The sequence below is a fragment of the Chelonia mydas genome, chromosome 15, assembly GCF_015237465.2.
Source record: "Chelonia mydas isolate rCheMyd1 chromosome 15, rCheMyd1.pri.v2, whole genome shotgun sequence".
NCBI classification, from domain to species: Eukaryota; Metazoa; Chordata; order Testudines; family Cheloniidae; genus Chelonia; species Chelonia mydas.
Genome location: NC_057856.1, coordinates 14,057,490 through 14,075,988, shown reverse-complemented (window position 1 = coordinate 14,075,988; position 18,499 = coordinate 14,057,490). Strand labels below are relative to the sequence as shown.

The 18,499-nt window shown below is 56.1% G+C and overlaps 6 protein-coding genes and 1 gene segment (V, D, J or C); all 7 read right to left on the bottom strand.

The window, feature by feature from the left end:
* The window catches only part of LOC102937026 (immunoglobulin lambda-1 light chain), a 537,592-nt gene that overhangs the window by 84,736 nt on the left and 434,357 nt on the right, over positions 1-18,499 (bottom strand). The gene's annotated exons all lie outside the window — the stretch shown is intronic.
* The window catches only part of LOC102941305 (immunoglobulin lambda variable 3-21), a 550,568-nt gene that overhangs the window by 105,580 nt on the left and 426,489 nt on the right, over positions 1-18,499 (bottom strand). The gene's annotated exons all lie outside the window — the stretch shown is intronic.
* Positions 1-18,499, bottom strand: part of LOC122461352 (immunoglobulin lambda-1 light chain-like) — a 567,620-nt gene that overhangs the window by 134,077 nt on the left and 415,044 nt on the right. The window lies entirely within an intron of this gene.
* LOC102941083 (immunoglobulin lambda-1 light chain) overlaps positions 1-18,499 on the bottom strand; it is a 389,283-nt gene that overhangs the window by 76,908 nt on the left and 293,876 nt on the right. For 2 of the 27 annotated variants that reach the window (XM_043529694.1, XM_043529693.1), the window contains exon 2: positions 13,947-14,243. The exons of 23 other annotated variants lie outside the window; for them this stretch is intronic. In XM_043529694.1, coding sequence (XP_043385629.1) covers positions 13,947-14,243 — 297 coding nt within the window. Of the gene's footprint in view, positions 1-13,946; positions 14,244-14,421; positions 14,517-18,499 lie in introns of those variants that run through there. 2 more of the 27 variants (XM_043529686.1, XM_043529673.1) reach the window with 2 other exon arrangements.
* The window catches only part of LOC122463057 (immunoglobulin lambda-1 light chain-like), a 375,063-nt gene that overhangs the window by 97,757 nt on the left and 258,807 nt on the right, over positions 1-18,499 (bottom strand). The window lies entirely within an intron of this gene.
* LOC102935130 (immunoglobulin lambda-1 light chain-like) overlaps positions 1-18,499 on the bottom strand; it is a 376,593-nt gene that overhangs the window by 120,021 nt on the left and 238,073 nt on the right. The gene's annotated exons all lie outside the window — the stretch shown is intronic.
* Positions 1-18,499, bottom strand: part of LOC119563806 — a 331,177-nt gene that overhangs the window by 127,843 nt on the left and 184,835 nt on the right.

Genomic DNA, 18,499 nt, shown 5'->3' with positions numbered 1-18,499 from the left:
ACCTAGAGAAATTGGAGGATTGGGCCAAAAGAAATCTGATGAGGTTCAACAAGGATAAGTGCAGGGTCCTGCACTTAGGACGGAAGAATCCAATGCACTGCTACAGACTAGGGACCGAATGGCTAGGCAGCAGTTCTGCGGAAAAGGACCTAGGGGTGACAGTGGACGAGAAGCTGGATATGAGTCAACAGTGTGCCCTTGTTGCCAAGAAGGCCAATGGCATTTTGGGATGTATAAGTAGGGGCATAGCCAGCAGATCGAGGGAAGTGATTGTTCCCCTCTATTCGACATTGGTGAGGCCTCATCTGGAGTACTGTGTTCAGTTTTGGGCCCCACACTACAAGAAGGATGTGGAAAAATTGGAGAGAGTCCAGCGAAGGGCAACAAAAATGATTAGGGGTCTGGAACACATGACTTATGAGGAGAGGCTGAGGGAACTGGGATTGTTTAGTCTGCAGAAGAGAAGAATGAGGGAGGATTTGATAGGTGCTTTCAACTACCTGAGAGGTGGTTCAAAGAGGATGGTTCTAGACTATTCTCAGTGGTAGAAGATGACAGGACAAGGAGTAATGGTCTCAAGTTGCAGTGGGGGAGGTTTAGGTTGGATATTAGGAAAAACTTTTTCACGAGGAGGGTGGTGAAACACTGGAATGCGTTACCTAGGGAGGTGGTAGAATCTCCTTCCCTAGAAGTTTTTAAGGTGAGGCTTGACAAAGCCCTGGCTGGGATGATTTAATTGGGGATTGGTCGTGCTTTGAGGAGGGGGTTGGACTAGATGACCTCCTGAGGTCCCTTCCAACCCTGATATTCTATGATTCTATGAAGTCACCTCCTCCTAGCTGGTTTGCTATTGTTGTCTCTTCCTGGGACACTAATGTTCTGTTCTGATCCCAGGGGCACCCCACCGTGAGCAGTAGCGGATACTGGGGCCGTGCAGGGCAGCTCTCCAGGGATAAGATCGAAGGTCCTTGCGTGGATCAGTAACTGCTTAAAAGATAGGAAACAAAGAGTAGGAAAAAATGGTCAGTTTTCAGAGTGGAGAGAGGCAAATAGTGGAGTCCAGAAGGATTTGGATAGGACCAGTGCTGTTCAATATCTTCCTAATTGGTCTGGAAAAGGGGCAATCAGCGAGGTGTCACAGTTTGCAGATGATACAAAACTACTCAAGATAATTTAGTCCAAAGCTCATTGCGAAGCAGTTCCAAAGGGATCTCTCAAAACTGGACGACTGGACAACAAAATGGCAGATGAAATTCAATGTTGGTGAATGCAAAGTAATGCACAGTGGAAAACATCATCCCAACTGTACATATAAAATGATGGGGTCGCCGTTCGCTGTTACCACTGAAGAGAGAGATCTTACAGTCATTGTGGAGAGGTCTCTGAAAACATCTGCTCAGTGTGCAGCCCAGTCAAAAAAGCGAACAGTGTTCGGAATGATAGGAAAGGGATAGATAAGAAGGCTGAAAATATCATCATGACACTATATAAAACCATGGTATGCACAGACCTTGAATATTGTGTGCAGTTCTGGATACCCCATGTCAAAAAAGACGTTTTAGAATTGGAAAAGGTATTTGTTTAGTGTGTGCATAGTCGTCTAGCCAAGCAATGGAATCTCCAGTGGGGTGATGCGGTGGCCCAGGAGAACTGCTGGACCTGTCAGCAGCTTTCATTGACAAGTGTGTTACCGTCTGGGTTACGCCGCAGCAGCACAAAGGGCTGCCACCAAAGCCCCAGCGATACTGGTCGGCTGCACAGAGACCTTGCCCGGTCCGGAACCTGTTCAAAAGGGACCATTGGCGATGGGGTAGGTCACAACCGAGCAGGCAAATTGTGGGGTTGGCGACGAGGGGCTGGTTGGAGCACGAGCACCCAAAGACGAACCAGCCAGTTTGCAAAGAAGATTGTTAACTTTAAATTGAAGACTTTTATTAAGGTCTTAACTTTAGCTGCTGTCTTCTTCAGGAGGAAATGATAACTCAGTGTGCGGTCGAAGGTCACACCTAGATAGACCTGTTCTACTTCATGCTTCACCTCGTGACCATTCAGATAAACATTCAGTTCTCGGGTTGCACTGGTGTGATGAAGACAGACCAAACTGGAGACTGTTTTTATGACGCTTGGCTGGAGGCAAAAAGTCTTACAGCAGTCAGCGAACTTTATCATGTCCCGGTTTAAGGTGTCATCGAGCTGGTGAAATGTCTGGGCTTGGGTACCGCAACAGATGTCGTCTGCGTAAATGAACTTTCATGGCTCTGTTGTTGGCAGGACATTGATGTAAGGATTGAACAGGGTTCGCGAAAGCACAGTACCCTGGGGTAACCCATTGTCGTCTCTAAGCACTCGTCTTCTCCCCCATATAGACTCTCAATTGCCTATCGCGGAGGAATAGTTAAATGACGCCTGTGACCCAAGGTCGCAGGACCTGTGATACCTTCATGGGCAGGCCAGTGTGCTGTACCGTATTGTACACTGTGGTTAGATTGATGAAAACAGCGCCTGTTTTCAAGTTTTTCTGGAACCATTTTCAACAAATACGGTCAGTGCGAGAACTTGTTCGCATGTGCTACGGCCTCGGCGAAAGCCGGCTTGGTCAAGGCTCAAAATTCTCTCCACGTCGGGTAACATGTGCGGTAGGACAGAGCGCTCCAGTGCCTTGAAGTACACCGACAGTAATGATATGCCAAGAACGGGCGCCAAGGTTTTTCAGGAATTCTGGAGATAGCCCGCAGCTGTTCCACACTTGATGCTACCCAGTGTCTGTTCCAGCTCTGTTACAGTAAACGGTTGTGGGCAGCTTCTGATCTGGTGTACATATTGAAATATACGCCATTCGTTCCTCACTTGTCTTCGCACCTGTTTCTCCAAAGGTGCTCTGGCCACTCTCAGTGGTGTCCGGCTACCTGGTTGGGTGTCACTGAAGGTCGGCAGGGTGCAGGTGGCTGCTGCGCTGCTCCAAGGTGTTGGCGCGACTCCCAGACTTGCATCTGGAGCAGGTAAAGCTCATCCTCTCGGTCGTCTCCTGCCATCTGGCTCTGCGAGCAGTGTCCAATGATTCGATCAGATGGTCAGCGGCGTCTGGGTCACCAGATGCCTCTTACTGCTTGTGCAAGGCAGCGCTCTCCTCCTCGAGACAGGGGATGTAGACCGGGGAGCAACCGCGTGGGATGGCTCTGCAGGCTGCTTTGTAGACAGCACCACAGAAGCGACGGTAGGTCTCATTTACCGAGAGATGCCAGGCTGGGATTGTCACTACTCTCTTCTCCAGCGCTTCCTGGTATATTTCCCGGTCGGTCTTTCAGAAGTTCCACCGCTTCTATTTGGAACTCTTGACACCTGGGAGCTGTATCCCAATATGGATCAGGTAGAAAGAGGAACCACCAAAATGTGGTTCGAGGTATGGATCAGCTTCCATCTGAGGAGAGATTAAAAAGACTGGGATGGTTCATCTTGGAGAACACATGAGGGAGATGGTAGAGGTCCATAAAATCATGACCAGTGTGAGAGAGTCAATAAGGACATGTTGTTAACCTGTCCCATAGCAATAGAACCAGGGATCACCCAATGAAATTAATAGGCAGCAGGTTTAAAAGAAACCTAAGCGAGTACTTCTTCACACAACACACAGTCATCCTGTGGGATTCGTTGCCAGGGGATGTTGTGAAGGCCACAAAAATAACTAGGAGTGCAAAAAGAACTCGGTAAGTTCGTGGAGGATAGGTCCATCAATGGCTAGATTTCCAGCCGCTAGCACTGGACGAGAGGGGACGGATCACTCAGTAATTGCTTTGTTCTGTTCATTCCGTCTGAAGCTTCTGGCACTGGCCACTATGGGAAGCCAGGCTACTGGGATAGATGGACCATTGGTCTGACCCAGGGTGGCCGTTCTTATATTCTTCGAGGTGTCCACTTGGACCCCAGCAGCCAGAGTCTGAGGAGAGAACAGGGAAGACTAGGGAAGTGCTGGGCAACTGCTGCGAGTGGGGAAATGAGCTTCGCTGAGAAGAACAACTGTTGTGTGATGCGTTACAGGCAGAAACCAAACACGGCAGCTTGTGTGTTTTTGTTCCCCCCACCACAGAACCTGGATGGGGGAAGGGGAGGGAGGAGTTTGTCTCACTTCCCCATCTGACCGAGTCACTGGAACAGGCCCTGCTGTGCACCACAGCACCGTAATTATCAGCCTCGTCCTCTGCCAGGGCCCCGGAGATGGTTAAATAGCCGGCGTTACTGGACGTGTCTTCAGTTCAGCTCAGATCGAATCTGAAATGTTTTACGTGTTTTGGAGTATTGTAAAAGTCTGGCTTGGAATGGTTAGAGTGTGGAGTTGTACGTGGGCTGCCCATGGTCTAGGTGAGCGCCCTCCCCACTGGGTAAATGAAGCACGGGGTGTGTGTGTCAGGAACAGTAAGAGCAGCACCAGCCCCCCTCTGGCCAGTTTGTGACTGGCCAAAACGAGCCGGGTCCAATTTGTGCGTCCTTTCGGTTGGACCTTTTGCTGAATAAGTTATTTGTCTGAAATATTTGGAGCAGCTCTAGTTACGTGGAATTCACTTTGCCTTTTGATGCCCCGGGTTGAACCCAGTGGGGACTCTCAGCAAACCACCTTTCGGGAGTGAGATCCCCCCTGAAGCGCTCGATCCCTGCTCTGCACAACTCCAGTATGGCAGGTGCACTCTGACAACCCTCTGGACACTTGGTAATGGCATCACTGCTGTGTTTACCCCACTCCCCTGAGGATTCGATTCAGAAGAAGAGCAGCTGGTGGGCTACTGAGTAACCTGGCCACCTCCTGAGAGGCAGCGGTGTGGCACCTCGCCCTTTCCTCAGGACCCCCTGGGGTTCTCACTAGCAATGGCTGTTTGGCCGGGGCAGGAGCCCATACGAGAGCTGTCTGCTGGGGGACTTCCTAATGCTCCGAATGGGCCTGTCAACTCACTGGAGTGCAGAGCCTGGGGCCTGCGCCAGGGGAGGGAAGACTCAGCCCTTTCCCACCCCTGGGGTTACTAAGGAGACAAAGTGTGAGCCCAGGCTGCCGAGAAGGGTTTGTGGGCAGATGAAATAAGACGCCTCCATTCCCAGCTCAGAAATGGCCCCTCACGCTGTCCCAGAAAGAATGAGAATAAATGATCCCCTGTGTCAACGGGCAGTTTGTTTCTCACTTCCCCGTCTGGCTGTGTCACTGTGAGTAGTGCTACTGTCGCTGTCCCTCACCAGACAGTAATAATCAGCCTCGTCCTGCGCCTGGACTCCAGTGATGGTTAACGTGGCCGTGTTACCGGAGCTGGCCCCAGAGAATCGATCGGGGATTCCAGAGGGTCTCTCACTGTCCTTGTATATGACGAGTACGGGGGCACGGCCAGGTTTCTGCTGGTACCAGTACACATAGTATTTGTCAGATTTTTCTCCTGTGCAGGTGAGTTGAGCATTTTGCCCTGGAGACACAGACACTGCAGGCGGCTGGGTCAGCACGTACTGGGCGAGCGAACCTGCAACAGGAGGAGAAAACATGGGGATAAAATCTTGATGATTAAAGCTCTGGGCCAGCAGCTCGGGGAACCAATGGGAGAAATGGGTCTAAAATCAGAGTCCCCTTTGATTGAAAGACTGAGAAAAGCTTCCCGCCCCGTCCCCCCGCCCACACACCCACACACCTTCGCCGCACCTGAGCAGTAAGTGAGCAGCGTGAGGAGCAGAGGGGCCCAGGCCATGGTGGGGAATCCAGACGAGCTCGGCTTCCTGAGGCAAATGGGTCTGTGTCTGGGACCCTCCGATTCTCTCTTAAACCCCCAGTGCTGGAGAACGGCCTCTTCATGCAAATCAGCTCTCTGCTTGCTGCTTTCTGCTGCCTTTCACTCCCCAAGAGTGAAGGGACCCAGGGGAGAGCCTCTCTGCATAAATCCCCTCAGACACCTGTTGGGGAAAGGACTCCTTTGCCTTTCATCAGCAAGAAAAAAGTTTAGCTCATCCCAGAGGTGAGCAGCTCCCAATGGATCTGGTGTACTCAGAACATCAAGTGCAGACCCTTCTCCCAAGACGTCTCCAATTTTATCTGCCTGAGACCTCAAATTAAACTGTGGTTTCTTCTCATGCTCCCAGGCCACACTAGTTTTCAGAGTCATGCCACCATTTTCGGTCATTGCAGGAAGAAATGCTGGCCAGTTTTGGGGTGATCATTTCTGGTGTGCTGGATGGTGTGTGTCCTGTTGTATGGGGACTGGTGTTTGGGCTAGTTCTGTTGGATGGGGACTGGTGTGGGGGCTGGTTACAGAGTGGGTGCTAGGTGGGTGGGTCCTGTTGGATGGGTGTTAGGACAGGTTACGGAGTGGGTGCTGGATGGGTGGGTGCTGTTGGATGGTGTTGGGACAGGTTAGCGAGTGGGTGCTGGATGGTGTGGGTGCCGTTGGATGGGTTTTGGGGCAGGTTTCGGAGTGGGTGCTGGATGGGTGGGTGCCATTGCATGGGAAGTAGTGTTGGGGCAGCTTATGGAGTGGGTGCTGTATGGGTGGGTGCTGTTGGATGGAGACTGGATTTGGGCTAGTTTCGGAGTGGTGGCTGGATGAGGGCAGTTGATATTTTCAGACTTTACATGAATCCTTGGTTCCCAGGACAGTCCCAATGTGACGCAGAAACTCCCCATTCCACGGGGCTGGCTGGACTTGGCTCCTCACTCTGGGAACTGCAACCTGGGCCCTCATGAGCGAGTCACAGCCCTGCTCAGGTCTGGCCCGGCCGCCCCACGGGAACGAGTGAGGAGCTGCTGGTTCATCTTTTCTTTCTCCCTTTAAGCCGTCGTGCCAAGTGCGATGCCCCGTTTATTTCTGGCAGCCCTCGCACTGCGTCCTTTTTTATTCAGCAGACTGTGAGTGTTCGTGTTCTCCAGGCGGAGGGGTCTAGTGCTGGGCGCGCTGACAGCCCCTGCCTCTGAGCGTGTGGCACACACACCTTCCCCAACATCTAGGGCCGGTGCACACCAGCACTCAGAGCCACTCCCTGCAGTGGGGTCGGCTCCCACAGATTACTATTGCCCCCTAGTGGCCAGCGTCGCACTTGCCATGGTCACGTCCCTGACTCTCCAGGGCTGTAGGGAACATGGCTACCCAGTCCCTTCCAGCATTCAGCCTCTTCCTTCCAGGATGTCCTTCTCCACACTAACCAGCTGATCAGGCCCTCGGCTTAGTCACGCTGGGCAGAGATCAGCCAGTTATTGAGGCAGCTGCAGCCCCCTGGATGACGATTAAGACATTCTAGAGCTGGGCAGCCACCAGGGTGCAGCTGCTACATGACTCGAACTCTGTGAAACACAGACAGACCCGTCCCCAGGGGAAGGGGCAGGGAGGCAGAACCATCCTGGGCTCCTGCATGGCGCTTTCCCCTGCGCTTTTGAACATTGCCGGACAGAGTAGAAATTGACCCTTACCACCTTAGATCCCCTACAGCAAGAGTGCCGGGGAACCGTAAATCTCCACAGAGTTCAGGTGCAGTAACAATATCCTGGAAGAGCCTCTCTGCCTTTCGATGCCCTGGGCATTCATCCCACTCCCCTGAGGATTTGATTGAGAAGTAGAGCAACTGATGGGCTGCTGAGCAACCTGGCCACCCTCGTGAGAGGCAGGGGTGTGTCCCCTCTCCCTTTCCTCAGGACCCCTGGGGTTCTCAGTAGCAATGCCTGCTTGGCCGGGGCAGGAGCCACCCCTGCGAGAGCTGTCTGCTGGGGGACTTCCTAATGCTCAGAATGGGCCTGTGTCACGGAGTGTGGGGGAGTCCAGGCCCTGCACCCCTCTTCCTGGGATTCACTGAGACTCTCAGCCAGCCAGTAAAACAGAAGGTTTATTGGACAACAGGAACACAGTCCAAAACAGAGCTTGTGGGTACACCCAGGACCCCTCAGTCAAGTCCTTCTGGGGGAGCAGGGAGCTTAGACCCCAGCCCTGGGGTTCCCTGCGTTCCTCCACCCAGCCCCGAACTGAAACTAAAACCCCCCCAGCAGGCTCTCTCCTGCTGCTGGTCTTCACATTCCTGGGCAGAGGTGTTACCTCCCCCTCCCCCTCCTGGCTCAGGTTAAAGCCTCTCAGGTCTCCCATCCCCAGGGCACATTCCCAGGTCAACACTCCCCCCTCCCTGCTGCGTCACATCATCACATCTCTCCCCCCTTTGAGACTGAACTGAGCGGGGTCACTGTGACCAGTGACCTGGGGAAGTTCGGGGCCCCCTCTCCGGGACATCGCATCTGCTATCAGGTTGGCACTTCCCTTCACGTGGACCACATCCATGTCATAATCCTGCAGGAGCAGGCTCCACCTCAGGAGCTTGGCGTTGGCTCCTTTCATCTGGTGCAGCCAGGTCAGGGGAGAGTGGTCGGTGTACACAGTGAAGTGTCGCCCGAAGAGATAGGGCTCTAGTTTCCATGGCCAGGCACTCCTTCTCGATGGCCACGTAGTGTTGCTCCCGGGGTAGCAACTTCTTGCTCAGGTACACGATGGGGTGTCTCTCCCCCTTTTCATCCTCCTGCATTAACACCGCCCCCAGTCCCGTGTCTGAGGCGTCGGTGAACACCACAAAGGGCTTGTCAAAGTCTGGGTTTGCCAGAACTGGGCCACTGACCAGAGCCTCCTTCAGCACCCGGAAAGCCTCCTTGCACTGCTCGGTCCAGACCACCTTGTCTGGCTTCCCCTTCTTGCATAGCTCAGTGATGGGGGTGGCGATGGCGCTAAAGTGGGGCACAAATCTTCAGTAGTATCCTGCCATCCCAATAAAGGCTTGGACCTGCTTTTTGGTGTGGGGAGCGGGCCAGTCTCTGATCACCTCCACCTTGGCCAGTTCTGGCTTTAGGCGGCCGCTCCCCACCCGATGGCCCAGGTAAGATACTTCAGCCATCCCCACCTTGCACTTCTCTGCTTTTACAGTCAGCCCAGCCCCCTGGAGTCGGTCCAGCACTTGTCTAACCTGGGACACATGGTCCTCCCAGGTCTGGCTAAAGACACAGATGTCATCAATATATGCCACGGCAAAACTCTCCATCCCCCTCAGGAGCTAGTCCACTAGGCGCTGGAAGGTGGCCAGTGCTCCCTTGAGGCCAAACGGCAGGGTCAGGAACTCATAGAGCCCCAGAGGGGTGATAAAGGCCGATTTCAGCTGGGCATCGGCATCCAGCGGCACTTGCCAGTAGCCCTTTGTAAGGTCCATGGTGGTAAGGTACCGAGCTCCTCCCAGCTTGTCTAGGAGCTCGTCCGGCCTGGGCATGGGGTAGGCATCAGATACAGTGATGGCATTGAGCTTCCGATAGTCCACACAGAACCGGACCGACCCATCCTTTTTGGGGACCAGCACCACCGGCGAGGCCCAAGGGCTGGCCGATGGCTGGATCACCCCCAAAGCCAGCATGTCCCGGACCTCTCTTTCCAGGTCCTGAGCAGTTTTCCCTGTGACTCGGAAGGGGGAGCATCTTATCGGCGGGTGCGACCCTGTCTGCACCTGGTGGACAGTCAGATTAGTGCGTCCAGGCTGGTTGGAAAACAGCTGTCGGTACGGATGCAGCACCCCCCTGACCTCAGCTTGCTGGGCAGGGGTTAGCTGATCCGAGAGGGGAATTGTGTCCAGGGGGGAACCAGCTCTAATCCCAGGGAATAGATCTACTAAAGGGTCATCTCCCTGCTCCTCCCACTGCCCACACACGGCCAACACCACATTCCCCCTGGCATAATATGGCTTCATCATATTCACGATACACCCGGCGGTGGTGCACCCGGTTCGAGAGCTCCACCACATAGTTTACCTCATTGAGCTGCTTGACAACCTTGAAAGGGCCCTCCCAGGTGGCCTGTAGTTTGTTCTTTCTCACAGGGATGAGAACCATCACCTGATCCCCGGTGGCGTAGGCACGGGCCCACGCCGTGCGGTCCTACCAGACCTTCTGCTTCCTCTGGGCTCTGGCCAGATTCTCCCTGGCCAGGCCCATGAGTTCAGTCAGTCTCTCTCAGAAGATCAGGACATACTCCACCACTGACTCTCCATCGGGAGTGGCCTTCCCCTCCCACTCGTCTCTCATCAGGTCCAGGGGGCCCCTCACCCTCCTTCCATATAACAGTTCGAAAGGCGAAAATCCGGTAGACTCCTGGGGCACCTCCCGGTACGCGAACAGCAGGTGAGGTAAGTACTTGTCCCAATCCTGCGGGTGCTGGTTCATAAAGGTTTTCAGCATCATCTTTAGCATCCCGTTAAACCTCTCCACCAGCCCATTGGACTGGGGGTGATAAGCTGAGGCCCAGTTGTGCCGGACCCCACATTTCTCCCACAAGCACCGGAGCAGGGCCGACATGAAGTTGGACCCTTGGTCTATCAAGACTTCCTTGGGGAACCCCACTCGGCTGAAAATGGTCAGGAGCGCATCTGCCACGGTGTCTGCTTCAATGGAAGCTAAGGGCACTGCCTCGGAGTAGCGGGTGGCAAAATCTACCACCACCAGAATGTATTTCTTCCCCGACCGGGTCGTCTTGCTGAGAGGCCCCACGATGTCCATGGCCACCTTCTGGAAAGGCTCCTCTATGATGGGCAAAGGTCTCAAAGCCGCTTTCCCCTTGTCCCGGGCCTTCCCCACCCTCTGACAGGGGTCACAGGATCGGCAATACTGCCGGACCGTGGTAAAGACCCCGGGCCAGTAAAAGTTCTGTAGCAACCTCTGCCGGGTGCGCCGGATTCCCTGGTGCCCTGCGAGGGGGATGTCATGGGCCAGGTACAATAGCTTGCGGCGATACTTCTGGGGGACCACCAGCGGCCTCCTGATCCCACAGGACTCTACTTCCCTTGTGGGAGCCCATTCTTGGTACAGGAACCCCTTCTCCCACAGGAACCTCTCCTGGCAGCCTCTCCTCATGGTCCGTACCACACTGAGATTGGCCAGGTCCCTGAGCTTCCGCAAGGAGGGGTCTTTCCTCAACGCGGCCTGGAACTCAGTGGCTGGGGAAGGGATGGGGCCCGGTTCCCCCTCAGTGGCCAGGTCTGAGGCCTCCGCCTCTCTGAGCCTTGCCCCTCGGCACTCCCTCCCCACCAGGGTAGGGTCCTGCGCCTCCGGTGTGGTACCCTCCCCAAGGTCAGGGTGCAGTGCCCCTCACCGGCTCTGGCTACGGGTCACAACCAGGGCGGTCTGGGGCTTGCTTGGCCAGTCCTCTAGGTCTCCCCCCATCAAAACTTCAGTGGGCAAATGGTGGTGTACCCCCACATCCTTGGGGCCCTCCTTGGCCCCCTATTTCAGGTGTATCCTTGCCACGGGCACCTTAAATGGGGTCCCGCCCACCCCTGTCAGGGTCCGGTAGGTGTTGGGCACCACCCGATCTGGGGCCACCACCTCGGGCCGGGCCAGCATCACCTCCGCGCCCGTAACCCAGTATCCATTGACCTTCCTCCCATCCACCTCCAGGGGAACAAGGCACTCTCTCTGGAGGGACAGCCCTGCGCCCACCCTGTAAACCAAGCACCCTGAGTCCAGAGCCTCCAGCCCTCTGGTGGAGCTGGCCTGGGGTACTCTTCCCTCCTGCGCAGGTGGTAAACTGGTAGCCCCCCTTTCCTGGGTCGTCTGCCCCTCGTCCAGCTGAGTCCCTACCCAGTTAACCCTGGGTAGGTTGGGTCTGTTCAGTCTGTTCCTGAGCCCGGGGCACTGGGTCCGTACGTGGCCTCTCTGGCCACAGTGATAGCAGCTCAGGTCACGTTGGTCCCCTCAAGCGAGTCGGAGGGGCCCGACGCCAGGCATTCCCCTTGGGAGGGGGTTCTCCCTATTTCCCCGCTGGGAGGCCCCATGGTGACTCTCTCTCTGCATCGGGGGGGGGGCTGTTCTTTTGGGACTCCTCCCGGTTACCCCCTGACCGACTGTTCACAAACTCGTCGGCCAGCTGCCCTGCGTGCTGGGGGTTCTCTAGCTTTTTGTCCACCAGCCACAGCCTCAGGTCGGAAGGGCATTGTTCATGCAGTTGCTCCAGTACAATTAGGTCAAGCAGGTCCTCTTTAGTTTGGGCCCCAGCTGTCCACTTACGGGCATATCCCTGCATCCGGTTGACCAGTTGTAGGTAGGTGACCTCAGGCGTTTTACGCTGACTCCGGAACCTTCTCCGGTACATCTCGGGGGTCAGCCCAAATTCACGGAGCAGGGCCTGTTTGAACAGTTCATAGTCCCCTGCCTCTGCCCCTGTCATTTGGCTGTACACCTCCACGGCTTTGGGGTCCAGTAAGGGGGTGAGGAACTGGAGCCTGCCTGCAGGGTCAACCCTGTGCATCTCGCAGGCATTCTCAAAGGCCGTCAGGAAGCTATCTATGCCCTCCCCCTCCTTCCGCTGGGCCAGGAAGCACTTATCAAAGCTCCTTGCAGTCTTGGGTCCCCCCACACTCACCGCAGCTGGGGCCCCACTGCTTCTCAGTCTGGCCAGCTCCAGTTCATGCTGTCTTTGTTTCTCCTTCTCCTGACGTTCCCTCTCCTTCTCCTCCCGCTCATGTTGACGTTGTTTCTCCTTCTCCTCCTGCTCATGTTGACGTTGTTTCTCCTTCTCCTCCTGCTCATGTTGACGTTGTTTTTCATGATCCTCCAGCTCCCTCATTTTCATCTCCCTCTCCCATTTCAGCCGCATCCACTCCAGGGATGGGGAGCTCCACCGGGAGGATCCCCTGCTGGCTGCTGGGGTCAGGGTGCCCCAACCCCTCCCCCAGGCATAGGTAGGATGGGTCTCGGGATGTGCTGGGCAGCAGTCTGACCCCTCCCAGCCCGGTCAGGCCCCAGGGCCCCCGCTCCGTCCGCTGGGCGGCTTCCCTCAGGGACAGGGATCGGGTCATCCAAACGATCCCTCTCCTCCAACTGGGCATTCAGCTGTTCCTTGGTGGACCTCCCGATGCGCAGCCCCCTCTGCCCGCACAGCTCCACCAGGTCGCTCTTAAGGCGTTTAGCGTACATCTCCCTGCTGGCCACTCGCAGGCCGGGCAGCTTTCCACGGTTTCCAGGAAAAGCTCCTAGTATGCCAGTCCTTCTTGAGGTCACCACCTCTTTGTCAGGGTCGAGCTGCAGACTCCTCCGCCCCTGGGACCGCTCGCTGCGATCCCCCGGGGAACCCTGTTACTGCAAAAGTCCTTCTCTCTGGTCACACACTCCCAGGGGTTAACTGCCCCCTGGAACCGTCTCTCTCTGACTCTTCAGCACACCTGGTCCCTGTCAATCCCCCTTCGTTTTACTGCTCCCCAGTCACTTACTGCAGGAAGCGCCGTTCACGGGGTGCAGTACATCCCACCTCTGCCACCAGTTGTCACGCAGTGTGGGGGAGTCCACTCCCTGCACCCCTCTTCCTGGGATTCACTGAGAATCTCAGCCAGCCAGGAAAACAGAAGGTTTATTGGACAACAGGAACACAGTCCAAAACAGAGCTTGTGGGTACACCCAGGACCCCTCAGTCAAGTCCTTCTGGGGGAGCAGGGAGCTTAGACCCCAGCCCTGGGGTTCCCTGTGTTCCTCCACCCAGCCCCGAACTGAAACTAAACCCCCCCCAGCAGGCTCTCTCCTGCTGCTGGTCTTCACATTCCTGGGCAGAGGTGTTACCTCCCCCTCCCCCTCCTGGCTCAGGTTACAGGCTGTCAGGTCTCCCATCCCCAGGGCACATTCCCAGGTCAAAACTCCCCCCTCCCTGCTGCGTCACATCATCACAGCCTGTCAACTCACTGGAGTGCAGAGCCTGGAGCCTGCGCCAGGGGAGGGAAGACTCAGCCCTTTCCCACCCCAGGGGCTACTAAGGAGGCAAAGTGTGAGCCCAGGCTGCCAAGAAGGGTTCGTGGGCAGATGAAATAAGACGCCTCCATTCCCAGCTCAGAAATGGCCCCTCACGCTGTCCCAGAAAGAATGAGAATAAATGATCCCCTGTGTCAACGGGCAGTTTGTGTCTCACTTCCCCATCTGGCCGTGTCACTGTGAGTAGTGCTACTGTCCTTGTCCCACACTTGACAGTAATAATCAGCCTCGTCCTGCGCCTGGACTCCAGTGACGGTTAACGTGGCCGTGTTACCGGAGCTGGCCCCGGAGAATCGATCGGGGATTCCGGAGGGTCTCTCACTGTCCTTGTATATGACGAGTACGGGGACACGGCCAGGTTTCTGCTGGTACCACTGCACATAGTATTTGTCAAACTTTTCTCCTGTGCAGGTGAGTTGAGCATTTTGCCCTGGAGACACAGACACTGCAGGCGGCTGGGTCAGGACGTACTGGGCCAGAGAACCTGCAACAGGAGGAGAAAACACGGGGATAAAATCATGATGCTTAAAGCTCTGGGCCAGCAGCTCGGGGAACCAATGGGAGAAATGGGTCTAAAATCAAAGTCCCCTTTGATTGAAAGACTGAAATAATCTTCCCGCCCCCTCCCCCCACCCACCCACACACACACACCATTGCCGCACCTGAGCAGTAGTTGAGCAGTGAGAGGAGAAGAAAGGCCCAGGCCATGGTGGGGATCCAGACGAGCTCGGCTTCCTGAGGCAAACGAGTCTGTGGCTGGAACCCTTCAATTGTCTCTTAACCCCCCAGAGCTGGAGAACGGCCCCTTCATGCAAATCTGCGCCCTGCTCACTGGCTGCTGCTGGCACCTCCCTCCCCTCAGAGACAGCTACGGACAGACCCAGGAATTGTTTTGTTTCCCATTTGCAAGGAAAAATGAAGCTCATCTTGGGGGTGAGGGGCTCCCGAAGTGCTTTGTCTACATAGACCGTTACCGTTCAGAGGACTCCCCCTGGAGTGAGGAATCTCCAAAGTTGTCTGCTTGGCTTTGCAATGCTAGCTGGGTTTCTTGTCATGATCCTGACCCACAATCTTTTGCGACGGCAAGAAACCCTGGCTGGTTTGGGGCTGTGTGTCCTTGGTGGGACGGGTGCTGGGACTTGCTGGCGGTGCAGGTTGTGCAGGTGTCTCTGAGAGGTTTGGCGGGTGCGGACTGATGGCTTCTGGGATTCGCAGCTGCTGCCTAGGGCGGGTGTTGGCGTGGGTTTTGGGAGCGGACAATGTGGCGGCTGCTGGGTGGTGGACGTGCGGCTGGGTGGTTATGGTGCTCCTGGAAGATGCTGCTGAGGGATGTCCTGCTGGAAAGGGGTAGGGAGGGGCTGAAACCCTTCTGCGCTGCACACTGCTGACGGGAAGCTCGCTGAAAGATGGTGAGGAACAAGCTGAGGATACTGTGAGTAATGGGGCCCCTGGTGAGCAAGGCAGCTGGCTCCTGATGGATTTCTGTGGCTTTCCCTGCAGAAGGACCTGGTGTGGGCAGCGGGACGGGAATGTGGCAGCAGGAGAGGGAGAGAACTTCTGCTTCTCTCCCCTTCGCTTCCCCCTCCCGGGTCAGAGCAGCCACTGGGTTTTGGTGATCTTGTTGTGACCTTCACATTGGAAAGGGGAAAGTTGTTGGGGTATGAAAAGCCCCAAGCCCAGAGATGTCTCTGTCCCTGCAGTTTGTAGCCTGGCACCTGGACACGGCTGCACTCACCCAGACACCCAGCTCCAGCACTGGATAGAGGACGAGCTCCCCCGGGTGGTCAGTGTCGCTATTCCTACGATCAGTCCTTCCAGCGTTTCACAAGAGCTCAGGCCCGGCACGCTGAGCTCATGGGAACGCTGCCCCCTCCTGACTATCTCACAGCTGCAGGGAACAGTGTCGTACGGTTGTTTCCAATGTTCACGCTGTTCCTTTTCAGGGTTTTTGGGGCTGTTGGATGCGGGCTGAGGCTGGGGCAGGTGATGGAGTGGGTGCTGGATGGGGTGGGTGCTGTTGGGTGGGGATGGGTGTTGGGGCCCCATGCTGCACCCAGAGGGGACTGCCAACAAACCCTCTTTCGGGGGTGAGATCCCCCATGGAGCACTCGATCCCTGCTCTGCACAGCTCCAGTATGGCAGGTGCATGGTGAAAACCCTCTGGAGAGCTGGTAACGGCATCGCTGCCGTGTTCACCCACTCCCCTGAGGATTTGATTCAGAAGTAGAGCAACTGATGCGCCGCTGAAGAACCTGGCCACCCTCGTGAGGGGCGGGGTGTGTCCCCTCTCCCTTTCCTCAGGACTCCTGGGGTTCTCAGTAGCAATGCCTGCTTGGCCGGGGCAGGAGCCCAAAGGAGAGCTGTCTTCTGGGGGACTTTCCAGCACTCCTCTGGGAGCAGAATGGGCCTCTAAACTCACGGGCGCACGGAGCCCTGTCTGCACAGCGGTGGAGCCTGTGCCGGGGAGGGAAGACTGAACCCTGACCCACCCCAGCACAGGACTCTACGTGTGGCCAGCAGACCTAGGCTGAGATGGCATCAGCCAGGGCCCCAATACACAGAGTGCTCTGGTGGTGAGAACCTACAACAAGCAGCAGGTTCTCCGTGTCAAGATGAGTGGGTGCCTCACAGCTCTGGAGTTGTTGTTTCAGGCTCTCTGCGGACTCGGGCAGGTGTCAGGGACACTGCAGTCGTGCTTCAAGCCTTTCCAAACAACGCATGAGGACAGGCTGTAATTTCTTGTCATGAAGGCCAAGATTCTGATCTCGCCACAAGAGCCAGGACCCTGGGCCTGGCCATATAGACTGAAGCCGGCTCTCACCCCACGACAGGGGCTGAGGAGTGGACGGCAGGGTGCAGGACACGTGTTTGTGTGACATGCGACTGGCAGAGACCAAACCTAGCAGCCTGCGCAGGCCCCTGAGGGCGGCTGAGCGGGGCTGAGTCACCACAGGCTGCGAGCTGGACGCTGGGGAAACAATGGAGAATCCAGTGAACCCCACGGGGCCCGTCCCCGGCCGGGAGTGACGCAGTCTGTGCATTGACTCCAGCAGCAACTTCAGTGTGTCTTGACCCCGCTCCCCTGTTCTCACCTGTGCACCCCGTCCCCAGCAGGAGGAGGAGGGGAGCCCAGAGCATGGTGAGGAGATTTCAGGCCCCGGGGAGAAAAAGAGCCAAATGCGCTGAGACTGCCTGACGGTATCTGCCCCTTATATTTATCCTCCTGGGGGAGGCGCACACAAGCTCCACCTTTGTGCTCATCTGATCCTGCCTCGTTGGTCCTCAAGATCACAGGGAAAGTGCCGTGTGTGAAGGGGGGGGCATGCTGTGGTGAGGCCTTTAGCCATCTCAGGCCCTGTTTCAGTCATTCCCCTGGAGCGGGTCAGCACCCTGCAGACAGGCTTTTACACACAGCACAGCTTGGTGGTGGCAGGAGCTGAGCTGTCCCAGACAGGGCAGGGAAGTCACAATGGGCCGATGTCGCTTCAGAACACCCCACAGGCCTCCTCCACTGAAACGGATACACAGGAACGGCCGTAGCTGTATAGGACTCCTGATGCTTCACGTGAACCTGCACAGACACCACCGCAAATGATCCTTGGCTCTTCTGAACACTGGTCTGTGCCTTGAGGCGAACTATTCAGTAACTCTCATCTGTCGCAAGTGGTCATTTCGCGCGGTTTCAATCTCTGCTGATCCTATGGCTCAGCTCTGTGCTATCTGCATTGCTGGGCAGGCAGGGAAGGTCTGTGGGGTGTCCGTGGTTGCAGTGGGGTGTATGTCACGCAGGAAAGCAGCACCCTTCAGTCTGGGGCTGAATAAAGAGGTTTGCAGAAGCGATTGTGAAGTTGTTGTTAACAACGTTCGATCTCCCTCCCAGAATGGCCCCAGCCGGGAGCAGAGAGGGGCAGGTAGCCACCAGCAGCAGCCCTGAGCCTGCCCCAGCAGGAGGGGTGAGAGGCAGCGCTCAGGGGACAGGCCTTGGAGCCGGGAACTCTGCAGTTCTGGTCCCAGCTCCTGCACTGAGTGGACGGTGATGGTTGCGGAAGTAGCAGACGTGCATTCTGGGACTTCTTGTTTTAAGCCGGGATCAGCGAACCCAGCCCAGTGCATTCACACTGCCTCCCTCACCCCGGTGTCAGGGCTGCGCTAACGAACCTTCGCCCTCGCTCATGGCTCTGAGAGTTTGGCGCAGCTCTGTGCGGTCAGAGCCCTCCTGTTCCTGTGCGCTTCCCCTCCGAAATCGGCCCTTTGACATTCCCATTAGTCAATGACTGAGGCTCTTCTCCTTCCTGCTGGTGCCACGTGGGGGCTTGTCATAGGCCTCGGCCCCGGCTCACGGGAGGGCTGTTGTGTAGGATCTCCGGAGGCTGGGACACGGGGTGCAGACACAGATGTTCCCAAGGCACGTGGGGATGGAGAGCAGGGAAAAGGGAGCTCTCGCTGCCGGCTCCAGGAGCCTGACACTCAAGTGATCTTCTCCAGTGCCACGGTCCTCAAATTAAACTGTGGTTTCTTCTCATGCTCCCAGGCCACAATTGTTTTCAGAGTTATGCCACCATTTTCGGTCATTGCAGGAAGAAATGCTGGCCAGTTTTGGGGTGATCATTTCTGGGGTGCTGGAAGGTGTGGGTGCTGTTGGATGGGGACTGGTGTTGGGGCCAGTTATGGAATGGATGCTGGATGTGGGATGGTGCTGTTACATTGGGACTGGAATTGGGGTAGTTTCGGAGTGGGGGC